This window comes from Vombatus ursinus, unplaced genomic scaffold (assembly GCF_900497805.2).
Source record: "Vombatus ursinus unplaced genomic scaffold, bare-nosed wombat genome assembly UNPS02014959.1, whole genome shotgun sequence".
NCBI classification, from domain to species: domain Eukaryota; kingdom Metazoa; phylum Chordata; class Mammalia; order Diprotodontia; family Vombatidae; genus Vombatus; species Vombatus ursinus.
This window is the reverse complement of record NW_020954737.1, coordinates 464,564-477,606: the sequence shown is the minus strand read 5'-3', so window position 1 is coordinate 477,606 and position 13,043 is coordinate 464,564. Positions and strand designations below refer to the sequence as shown.

Below are 13,043 nucleotides of genomic sequence, written 5' to 3'. Positions count from 1 at the left end.
GAAGGAAGGAAGGAAGGAAGGAAGGAAGGAAGGAAGGAAGGAAGGAAAAGGAAGTAGAAAAGGAGCCCAGTGCACAGTATGAATACAGAATAGGACAGGTCATTTATTACCACATAGAAAGCATTGGGAATCATGGAAACCATCCATACATTAGCAGAATGATTTAAATAGAATTTAGCATCTTGGCTTATTACTAATACAGTTAGCTGGAAGTTGCTAGTACATGACTGTTCTTTACGTCTTTATGGTTTTGGGATTTTTTGTTTTGTTTTGTTTTGTTTTCCTACTCTTAGGTGAAGGCTGTGACCTTGTGAAATTCAGGTCAGGAAAGTGAGCCTTTAGAAGTCTAGGAGCTTGAATCCATGCCGGGTTTTATAGACAGCCAAGCCTAATGGGGATTTCAGTCTCAAGTGACTAAGTGGATAGAAGGCAGCCAAAACCGAATGTAAACAACTCATCTATCTAGCTATGCATTTGGAAGTGAACTTGGTAGAGCAAATACTATACAGAAACTGCTTTAAAGATGATCCTATTTTCTGTAAGGACCAAGGTGGTATAGAGGAGAGTGTACCCCTCGGTGTTGGGAGGGAAATGCTTTGTAACGTCTTGCTCTCAGGAAATTTACAAACATTTTACAAATTATTGTAAAAAATGAATTAATTTTTACAGTACTGATTAGTTAAATGGTACTAGGGCATTAATCCACTAGAGGGTATTGATGATACAGGGAGCAATCAGCTATAATGAGATTGATACTGAGAACACAAAACTGCTCATCAGCGCTCCAGTCCTAATAGCATTAGAGAAAGACATGCCAACACCTCAAGTCTTCACCCCCAACCAAGAGGAAATGTGCTTTGGGGGACCCAACCCTTCAGTGGGAATGGGAGTTGGGTTGAGAATACCCCCCCCCCCAAATTATAAAGGCTATATGGAATCAGGCAACTGTTAAATACGTCCTTAGAATGTACGAGGATGAACTCAAACTCAAAATGCACAAAGCAGAACTCATTATGTCTCCCCCCCCCAAAAAAAAAACTGTCTTGTAAGAGTATCACCATCCTCCCAGGCGCTCAGACTTGAAACCTCAGTATCGCCCTCAAATCCTTTCTCCACTCACGTACACATTATGTTGCCGAATCTTATCGTTTCTACCTTCACGTCTTTTATATACCTCCCCTTCTCTCCACTCACATAGTCACCATCCGATGCAGGCTTTTCTACCGCTGGATTTTCAAGAGCCTGGACGATTGCATAGCCGTCCCCCTGGTCTCCCTTCTTCGAGTTTCTCTTCACTCTAATCTAGTCTCCTCTACTCAGCTTCCCCAGTTATTTTCCTAAAGGACAAGTTTCACCCTTACTCCAGTGGTTTCCTACTAACTTCAAGATAAAAAATCTTCTGTTTGACCCTGTACAAGGGTCCTTTCCTTTCTTTAAAATTTTTTTTTTATACTTTATTCCCGCATTCACTCTACCCTCCAGTGACACTGGCTTCTGGCTGCTCTTTAAACCAAACACTCTGCGCCCTAGGTTTTGTCGAGAGGCTGTAGCTAGTAAGAAACCAAAGATTACTTCTTTTTTTTTTTTTCAAAGGTTACTTCTTATTATGTCCCATCTAGGCTCTCTAGTTCAAGTACAGGATAAAAAAAAAAAAAGCTTGTCACTGATAGAAGTCTCATTTTTTCCCATCTTTTTTTGAGGCAACTGAGGTTGAGTGACTTGCCCAGGGTCACATGGCTAGTAAGTGTCTGAGGCTACCTTTGAACTTGGATTTTCCTGACTCCCAGTGCTCTATCCACTGTGCCACCTAGCTGCCCCTTCATTTTCAAGATAGGTAAGGAAGCAATTCAAATTTATAAAAGACATGCCCCAGTTGTTAAATGGTCAAATCACATGAACAGGCAGTTTTCTAAGGAAGAAATTCAAGCCATCAATAGCCATATGAAAAAAATGCTTCAAATCATTAATAATTAGAGAAACACAAATCAAAATTACTCTGAGGTTTCACTTCATACCCATCAGATTAGCAAAGTTGACAAAAATGGAAAATTACAAAAGTTAGAGCAGTATGGAAAAAAACAGACACTTTAATGCACTGTTGGTAAAACTCTTATTTGGTCCAGATACTCTGGAAAGCAATTTGGAACTATGCCCCAAAAGGTAATAAGCTACATATCCTTTCACTGCTACTAAGTTTTACTCCCAAAGAGATCAAAGAAAGAATAAGGACTCATACATACAAAAATGTTTATATCAGTTCTTTTTGTAGTGGCAAAGAACTGAAGCCTAAGAAGGTGCCCATCTATGGAGAATAGCTGAACAAATTAGGGCATTTGAATGTAATAGAATACTATTGTGCTATTAGAAATGATGAAGGGAATGGTTTCAGAGAAACCTGGAAATATTTGTATAAACTAATGCAAAGTGAAGTGAGTAGACCTGGAGAACAATTTATAGAATAACAACATTATAAAGACGAACAACTTTGAAATATTCTGATGAATGCAGTAACCAGTCACAATTCCTGGGGATATAATAATAAAGCATGCTACCCATCTTCTAACAGAGAGGTGATGGACTCAGGATATAGAATGAAACATTTTTTTAAAACATGGTCATATAGAAATTTGGTTTATTTGGCTATGCATATTTGTTACAAGGGTTTTTCTTTTTCGTTTTTCCCCCCCGAATATGGAGTGGGGGAGAGGTGGAGAAGGGACAAGAAAATGTTTTTTTGGGTCACTAAAATAATTAAAGATAAGCCCAGCGAGAGAAATTACTTTATTCAAATGCCCTGCAAATCCTCTCCATTTAAAGGTCCCTAAGTTGTACCACCCCTTTTTTTATCTTGCCTTCATTGCACTGATATTTATCCTGTCTCCTTTGTCCCCTAGTCAATAACTCGAAAAGAAATCCTTGCAACCATGATAGCTCTGATCTGATTTTAAACACACACTACAAACAGACCATGTAAGGCAATGTCAATAACCTTAAGCAAGGCTTGTTGGACTTTATTACTTGCACACCAAGCAGTTTGGATATTCCTCTTAGCAGTTCACTGCTAGCAGATAGGTAGGAAGAAGGAAGGAGGGAGATTGGATTAAGAACTGTTTCCTAGAAAAAGCAGCATTTTAGCCAAATACTTTCTTTGTGTTTGGGTTTGGTGAAGCCCCAAAGCCTGCAAGAGGAGAATGCTGGCAAATTTGAAGGTAAGAAATGATCTGAAAGGTTTCTGCAGCTAGAAGCTGCATAGATTTTCTATAGCACTCCACAGAAATTATATAACAGGCTATATAGCAGGGGGACAGCTAGGTCCCCCCAGTGGATAGAGTACCAGGCCTGGAGTCAGGAAGACTTATCTTCCTGAGTTCAAATCTGGCCTGACACTAGCTGTGTGACCCTGAGTGAATCACTTAACCCTGTTTGCCTCAGTTTCCTCATCTGTAAAATGAGCTGGAGAAGGAAATGGCAAACCACTCCAGTATCTCTGCCAAGAAAACCCCCGAAAGGGTCATGAAGAGTCAGACACGATTGAACAACAATATAGCAAGGGATTCTGGCAATAGGGAGCTGTCTATCTTCTTTTGGGGAATTATTTCTGACTCTGCACTAAGACACAGAACCTTGGAATGTTAGAACTGGAAGGGTGTTCAGAGATCATTTAGGATCAAATGTTTCATTTTACAGATGAGGAAACTGAGGCCACCAAAAGGAGAAGTGACTTGCCTGAAGTCACACAATGGCAGAGATGAGAGAAGGGCACAATTTCCTACCTCCCAGACCCCTGTGCCTCCCACTATCTCATAGAGAACTTTGGGTTTAGAAACCTTGAAATATCAGCTGCACCTCCCCCTCTTTCCCTCACCTTCCCCCACCCTGTACTTCCTCCTACCCCCACCCCCAGACCAAGGACTTGGTGACTATCAGCCCTGCTGGGGCTTCCCTTCCAGGTGACAGGTTTGGTTGCTTGCTGCTACCTCCGTATTGTCTTGCCTGAGCAGACCAGCAGCATTAAACACTACTCTGTCGACACTGATTGACGTTGCTCACACCTTCCCTCTCCAAACTTCACACACCTTCTCCAGCTGCTGGAGCTGACTGGGGAGGAGAGGCGAGTGGTAGGGGATGTTCCCCAATCCTCCAATTAGATTGAGCTGTTATTCTGTCCAGGTTATTATGAAACTCAAAATGAAATCGTGGTTAATAAGCACTCCGGCCTTTCCCCTAGGGGATAATGTAGAAAATACTGTAATTTTAATGTCTGCCATTAGACTGTATGATCTCTCCTGGATGATGTGATATGATGACTGGATATCATGATAGGATACTGACTACTTTTCAAACATATGCAAACGAATCCAAATTAATTGCAATAACCAATCTTGATACTCTCCAGTATCAAATGACATAGGTTTCTCCCCTTCGAAGGAGGTGGGGACTACAGGTACAAAGTTTTGCATAAGCTATCAGACAAGGTCATTTTGGCAATTGGTTTTTTTCCTGTTTTCCTGTTTCAAGGGGGTTAAATTTGCAGGGGTAGAAGATGGGGGGGAGGATGGAGTGGGCATTTTTGGAGATGACTATGATATAGGGACAGATTGTTCAGTCATTTTCAGTCATGTCTGACTCTTCATAACTCCATTTGGGGTTTTCTTGGCTAAGATATTAGAGTAGTTTGCCACTTCATTCTCCAGTTCATTATACATATGAAGAAACTGAGGCACACAGGGTTAAGTGATTTACCCAGGGTCACCCAGCTACTAAGTGTCTGAGGGCAGATTTGAATTCACAAAAATGAGTATTCCTGGTTCCAAGCCTGGAGCTCTCTCCATTGTACCACCTAGATGCCCTTGGTATAGGGACAAAGTTATCAGTAACTTCTTTTAAAGAAAAAATAAATCAATTTATTCTTACTGACATCTAATCTGATACCTCCCATCCCCATTTTACAAAAATTAGAAGAGATAAAGTTATTTGTCCACGTTAATACAACTAGTAAGTGTTACCAGTAATATTTGCTAGTAAGCTGGGACTTGAACCCAGCTTTTTTGGTTTCCAATTCCAGTGCTCTTTTCACTGCTTTAACTCATCTCTTTATATTGATATTTATTCTAGATATGGGGAAACAAATGTAAAAGGCTTTCCTGGAGGTATCCACCTGATCAGGAATAGTACCAGATCTGTCCCCTTTCTACATATCTGTTCTACAAAGCACTCTCCTCAGATACTGATACAGTAGCAATAGATAGTGGTATATAAAAGAAATAGATTAAGTTTTTAGCATACTGGAGCCCAGATCAGAGGAAAGGGAAAGGTGAGATAAGCCTGATAGCAAACATAACATTCTGCACCCATAGGCCCCTACCCTTATACCAAGAAGAGGGAAATGTATATCATTTTCTATTTTTTAAGAGCTAGCTTGGTCATTACAGTTAATGAGACTTTGGATACCATTTAGAGTTTTTTTTTCATTTACACTATGTTATATTGTTCTCTTCTGCTTAATTCCTTTTGCATCAGTTCATACAAGTATTACTATATTTCTCTGAATTACTTCTATTTATGATTTCTTGTGGCACAATAGGAGGCCGGTAGGTGGCTCAGTGGATAGAGTGCTGGGCCTAGAGTCAGGGAGAACCGATTTCAGACCCATCCTCATAAACTTAACTAGCTGTGTGACCTTGGGCAAGTCACTTAATCCTGTTTGCCCTAGCTTCCTCATCTATAAAATGAACTGGAGAAGGAAGTGGCAAACCACTCCAGAATCTTTGATAAGAAAACCCAATAGACAGTATTGGTGTATTATGGTCCACAGGGTCACAAAGAGTCAGACATGACTAAACAACAATAACATGGCACAATAGCATTGTTATATTAAAATGGAATAATTTTTCCTATCATTCCCAAATTTGTTTCTATTTTTTTTTTTTTTGCTATTCAAAAGTACCACTATGAATATTGTGGCAAGTATGAACTTATCTTTCTTTTTTATTTTTTTTTTTTTGGCTAGGCGGTGGGGTTAAGGGACTTGCCCAGGGTCACACAGCTAGTAAGTGTTATGTGTCTGAGTCCTCCTGACTCCAGGGCTGGTGCCCTATCCACTGCGCCACCTAGCTGCCCCCTGAACTTTTCTTTCTTGAGACCTGTGGCCAGTAGATGGATCAGTGGAACAAAGGGTATACACATTTTAGTGACTTCTCAAATAATTCCAAATTGTTTTCTAGAAAAAAATGGGCCAACTCACATCTCTTTTTTAAAATTTTAAACTTAAATACAAAATAGGAAAAGAAAGAAAAAACAAACTCAAATAGTAACACTTAAATACAAAATAAGAAAAGAAAAATAAAACATTGCCATGTGCACAGCAGAACATAAGAAAGGATTCAAAATATAAAGCAATAAATTTCCATTTCAAGAAAACCTATATAATAAATGCTAGACATTGTGTTCAGAGTTGCCCACCTTTTCTTTACTTTCTCATAGGTTTTATTTTGTTCTTTGCTGTGCACTTTTTACTTTGTTCTTTTTCCCCACTTCCCCCAACTTTCCCCAAGAAAGCTACAATTAAGTGTGGATATCCATATCCATATATATATATATATATATATATATATATATGGATATGCATATATATACATATATGTGTGTATATACACGCACATATATACACATTCATATACATACATATACACACACAAACATACATACATACATATACTTATATATACATATGCATACATAGATATCTATAATCATACACTATATAAACATATACATTCCTATGCATCTATGTAAGACATATTTGTGCTCTGTTTCTCTGAAAATGGATAACATCTTCCTTCATAAGTCCAAATCTTTCCATATTTTTCTAAATCCACCAACTCATCATTTCCTCCACCACAGCAATATTCCAACCTTATACTGCCTAGTTATTTTAATTCTTCTAAAACAATATTGATTAATATGGCTGACATATACTATAATTTCCCTATTTTTCTCTTTTGATTAAATCTATTTTAGCTTTAACTTTGTCTGAGATCATGGTTACTACCCCTGCTTTTTTCCCCTAATAAATTCTACTCCTGATTTTTATTTTATGTATGTGTATCTCTTGTTTCTTATCCCTTCTGACTCCCCTACCTGCTACCTTGCCCTTCTATTACTTAATCTACCTCCCCTCCAAGGATCTGTCCCTTATCCTTTCCCCCCACTCAACCCTTTTCCCTTATCCTCTTGTTTCTATCTGAATTTAGAAGATGTTTATAGCCTTCCAAATATATATGTTGTTCCCTCTTTATCCCATTCCCATTAATCTAGACCCCCTTCAATACTCCCCTTATCCTATTCCCTCACCCTCTTATTTCTTTATAAATTTAGAAGACTTTATTCCCTTCTAAATGTATATATTGTTCTCCTTTTAACCCAGATCCGATGTGAGCAGGGTTCCCTTTAAAAATCTCACTCTCCTCCCTAGCCCCCTAGCCTTTTATTTCTCTCTGAATTTAGAAGACTTTTATACCCTTCTAGATATATATATATAAAATATATACATATATATGTATATATATGTATGTATTATTCCCTCTTTAACCCATTCTGATGAGAGTAGGGTTCCAGAACTATTAGCCTTCCTCCCCCATCTAATTCCTCTCACACCTCATTTGTATAATTACTCTTTTTACCTTTTCTTAGATGGTATTACTTTTTAGAATCACATCATACTCAGCTCTACCCTAATCTTTCTTTTAAACTACCCAATAACTAATTACAACCTTAGAGATATGGTTTACATTTCCTTGTATAAAAAGTAAACAGTCTGTCCTTATTGAGTCCATTGTAATTAGCCTTTGATGTTTAACTTATATTTTCTCTTAGATCTTGAATGACAAATTTTCTATTAAGTTCAGGTGTTTTTTACAATAAAATCCTGAAAGTCTGGCAATTCGTTGAATATCCAATTTTTTTCCACTCAGGATTATGCTTAACTTTGCTGGGTATGATATTTTTGGCTGCAACCCCAGTTCTTTTGCTCTTCGATATATAATGTTCTAACCTTCAGTCTTTTAGTGTTGCTGCTGCTAGATCCTGTATGATTCTAAATGTGGCTCCCCCATATTGGAATTATTTTTTTCTTGTTTCTTATAATATTTTCTCCTTGAACTGGGGGTTTTGGGATTTGACTATAATATTCCTGTAGGTTTTCCTTGTAGGATCTCTTTCAGGTAGTGATCGGTGGATTTTTTTCTATTTCTACTTTCCCCTCTTGTTCTAACACTTCAGGACAATCTTCTTTAATTATTTCTTGTATTGTTGTATCAAGATTCTTTTTTTGACTATAGCTTTCAGGTAGTCTCATTTGTTTTCTCTTCTTGATCTGTTTTCCAGATCAGTTCTTATGAGATGTTTCACATTCTCTTCTATTTTTTTCATTCTATGTGTGGTACTGGCAACCACCCTAAATAAAACAGGAGTCGAAGTCAGAGTGCAGAAAGAGTTTTATTCTTTCTCATGAGAAAGGTCACAGCCCTTGTCATTGAAGTGATGGCAGTCAGGGGAGTTCAAAGTCAGTTAATGGAGAACAAAGTTTTATAATCCTAACTTGATACCCCCTCCCTGATGCGGTCTAGAGGTTAGGGGTCCTGGAATCCCAAAATCATGATACCCAGGTCCTGCCCGAAAGAATTCGACCCAAGCCTTCTTGTAGCCAAAAATAAGGTTTATTGAAGATTTGCCATATTAGCTAGACTCTTAAGGAATCTGAGCATCTATGGGCTATTGGCTAGATTCTAAGAATCAGAGCATCTTAATAGAGACAAGATGGACCTTATATACAGAAAGACTGTGGGAGGGATGTAGGAGTGGCCAAGGAGTTTGGGGTGACTGGAGGAGGGGTCTAAGGAGATCTGGATGGGAGTGGCTAGTAAGCTGGGGTGAACAGAACTCCTGGGACCTGGACCTCATGGCCAAGGGAGAATGGAGCCTAGCTAGGATTAAGGATGGGAAATGGCCAGGGGCCATAGGGAGGTAAAACAATGGAGGGGAGATTGGGTGTAGCCACAGTGAAAGGCCAGTTGATGGCATTATAGCCTCTGGGGACCGCCAGAGATTTGGCCATGTGGGAAAGTACAAGAGTCCATGAGGTAATAGAATTATCAAGGGTGGGAAATGGAGTCTAGGTGGGACCAGGGATGGGATGGACCATAGGGAAAGTCCAGGGTTTTTCCCTTCTGGGGCCCAGATTCCAACCCCATCATCCCCATTCCTGAACCCGTCTTCCCATTGGCTGGGTTTCAGGGTGCACAATCTAATCAGGGCTTTCTAAGACCCTTATTTGGAAATATTTGCCTAGAGACAAAGAACCAGGAGGACTTTTGATAACCATTTAGAAGTTCTGCCTAAAGACAGATAAGCAGGAAGCCTCTGGAGGTCAGGCTAGCAGTCTTTTGCAATGTTTATCTTGCTAGAGGAGATGGAACACAGGTCAACTCTTGCTTCTTTGGGAGTATAAAGGGAATTCATGAGTTTTAGTACTGAGGAAACTTCATCCATCTCACTCATTTATATTTTATTATTTCTTGGTCTCTTATAACTTCACTGGTTTCCCCTTGCCCGATTCACATTTTCAAGGAGTTGTTTACTTCCTTAAGATTCTGGATCTCCTTTTCAACTTTGTTAACTTTCTTTTTATAATCTTCTTGTTTTTCTTGGATTGTTCTTTTAAAAATTTTTTATTCTCAATCTCTCTCATTTGATTTTTAAAGTCTTTTTAAAGTTCTTTCATGACTTCTTTTTGGGCAGGTGACCATTTGACATTACTCTTTGGAATAGGAGAGGCTTTCTTTTGTTTCAGTATCCTCCTCTGAAGATGAACCCTGGTCTTCTCTATTCTCAAAGTAACTTTCTATACTTCTCCTTTGCCTGCTCATTTTTTTTCTAAATTTATAACAACTTGTTGTAATCACCCATAGTCCTGGAGAATGGGGAATGGTACCTCTGGCCTGGAACAGAAAACAAGAACTTCCTCCTCCTGTAAGTGTCCACAGCCAGCATCATCACCACCCTACTGCTTCTGTATTCCTGGGGTATGTGCTGGTTCCTTCTCACCCAGGGCTGTATATTGGCAGCACAGCTGGGCCTGGCATCCCTCATCAGCGGAGGTTCCCTCAATCTTTCCCTGCTCAGACACCCAACTCCCCACACGTTTGGGCGGTAAGAATTCCTGTGACTGGAGTGGAGGCTACCCTGCAACCCAAGGTGCACCAGGACTCACTCCTTCCTGTTTCTGTGGAATTAGCCTGGAGGTGTTTATACTTCACAGGGACCAAACCTCAATCCTGGGATTTTTCTATGTTCTCCTCTGGAGGACTACTGTTCTGCCTTAAATCTTGTTTATTTTTACTGATCTACGTTTGCCCTGAGACATTATTTTGTCTGTTTGTAGGGAGGAATCTGGAGGGCTTGAAATATTCTGACCTACTCCCCCACCTTTCCAGACTCCTGTCAATTCACAGTTCTACTAACAGTATATTAGTGTGCCTTTCTTCCCCACAACCCTCCAACAGTGACTATTTCAATATCAGTATTGAAATATTGAATATTTTAATATCAAAAAGTGTCTATATCAAAAGTCACTTGGCTGAGTGGTGTTGAAACCTCAAAGTTGTTTCAATTTGCATTTCCTTTTTAGTAATTTGGAATATATACACACATACACACACATATATATATATACGTATGTATATGTGTGTGTATTTGATGGCTGTCGAGAGTTTGCGATTTTCTGAAAATTGTTCATATATTCAATAATTTATATATCACATGTTTCTTTTTTTCATCATATATTTCTATCATTTATCTGTCTTTTAAATTGTCCTTTATTTCCTACTTCAAGAGTGGAGAATCTCAAACATGCACTATTCTTGGCCTTTGTCCTCATTTTATCAAAAGTCTGTCAAATTTTACAAATGCAAGTCTCTGTCTACCAACAGTCCTATTTTGATTCTCCCATACCCCTTTTAAAATCAATAAATCCAGTTATATTCATTATTCTCTCCTATTTCTCTCTCCTTATATCCCCTTGTTTCTCTTCTCTTATTCTACTAATGTTCTCTCCTTTCCTAAATTTCTTTTTTTTTTAAACTTCCTTCCATTTTTAAAACCATCCCCTACCCCAAACCTAAAGTTTCTTTTTCGAGATTTGGGATAGCCTTCAAATAACTTTACTTCTTTGGGGTAGTTGGCCCTCACTCAATAGGGAAAAAAAAATCCATTTCTTCCCAACCTGCTCAAATCAGAAGTGCTAAGTGTATACTCAAGGGTACAGTATCAAAAACACCTCAAGGTCACTTTAGTGTCTGGTTGAATCTATGTTTCCTAACTCTTAGGCTAGTCTTGCAAAGAAAGCTTTATTCATTTCAATATTTATTAAGATTGCTGATCCCTGGAACAGAAAGTTAAGAAAGGAAGGAAACTTAGAGATAATGCAGATCAATCCACACATTTTACAAGTGGAGAAACTGAGCAGACAAGCAACGTCTTGCTCATGGCCACGTAGCTCATCATCTTCTTAAAAATCCATCTTATTTAAATCTTCTCTTCTTCCACTTTCTCCCTCCCCTCTTTTTTAGAAATAGCTTCAGAAAATCTTATCGAAGGGTAGGTTGTTTTTTTTTTGTTTTGTTTTGTTTTTTAAGTTTAGTTAAGTAAACTTAGTTTTAGGAAACTTAGTTAAGGAAACTTAGTTTCCTGATGAAACTCCCTTGGGGGAAAAGCCAGAAACATTCTTACCATTTATAAATAAATGATTCTCAACTCTTAGCCGGTTGTAGTTTATAGAACAATTTATTGTGCACTGCTCCAGCAGCCCACCAATGTAAATTATATTCTGGTCTCTCTATTAGACTTCAGAAGCGTTCATCCTTGCCTGCTGTCTAATCTCTCTCCTGAAAGGTTAGTGCTAGAGGTCAGCCCAGGGATCCAAAGGAAGGAATGCCATGTTTTTTATTGTTTAGGATGATGGTGATACAGCATTTAATTTTTTATGTTTCTCAGCATTTATCTCTTTATTTCAGTCAAGATGTCAAAATGAAGATCCAAATGAAATGAATCCTTAAGGTCCTATTTGCATCAGATGCAACATAACCACGGGAGAAAGAGACCTTGTAAGACTGGTACCTAAGAGGTACATCTGTTAATAGAAGGTCAATCTGGCTAATCTGGGAGAGATTCAGCTCCAGGAAGCTGGCCACCAGGATATGACTGGTTTTCTCTAAGATATCACATAACAACAGCATATTATATATAGTGTATAATGATTTGCCAAGGGTCATACAACTAGTGAATATCTATAGTAGGATTGGAACTCAGATCCTTCTCACTCTAACAGGCTGTGAGCTCTCTTAGTGGAGGGAGAGCTCAGCCAGGGAAATCACATACTCTTGGAGTCTAAGTCAACAATGGAGTCCAAGTTCTCAAAGACAGCAAATGATTTAAAATGTATTAATATAAGTTCAGGTACTTATGACCTCACATCTGAAGGAGGGGAGATAAGCATTTATTAAGTACCTACTATGTGCCAGTCATATGCTAAACCCTTTACAAATATTATCTCATTTGATTTGGAGATGATTTACTATCTATTACATTGTTATTGTTGTTGTCATTTCAATTATGTCCGTTTCTTCGTGACCCTGTGAACCTCTGGCCATGGGGTTTTCTTTGCAAAGATACTGGAGTGGTTTGCCAGTGGCAAATACAGGTTAAGTGACTTGCCCAAGATCACACAACTAGAAAGTTTCTGAAGCTGGATTTGAACTCAGGTCTTCCTGACTCCAAGCTCAGTACTCTATTCATTGAACCACCTAACTGCCTCCTATCTATTATAGGAACAGGCTATTTTTTCCTTTCCTGGAATTCACCCCCTCCTCACCTCTGTCTCTTAGAATCTCTACTTCCCTTTAAACTCCTATTGACTGCCTTTCCTGTTGCCTTTAGTTGTTAGTACTATCTTTACCATATGTGACTTAATGTATCTTTATATTTAC

General features: G+C 38.7%; 1 protein-coding gene across 1 annotated transcript in view; it reads left to right on the top strand.

Annotated features, from left to right (window-relative positions):
• Positions 1–3,059: 3,059 nt before the first annotated feature.
• HGD (homogentisate 1,2-dioxygenase) overlaps positions 3,060–13,043 on the top strand; it is a 90,717-nt gene continuing 80,733 nt past the window's right edge. The window contains exon 1 of the mRNA XM_027845129.1: positions 3,060–3,209. Coding sequence (XP_027700930.1) covers positions 3,192–3,209 — 18 coding nt within the window. The 5' untranslated portion in view covers positions 3,060–3,191. The remainder of the gene's footprint in view (positions 3,210–13,043) is intronic.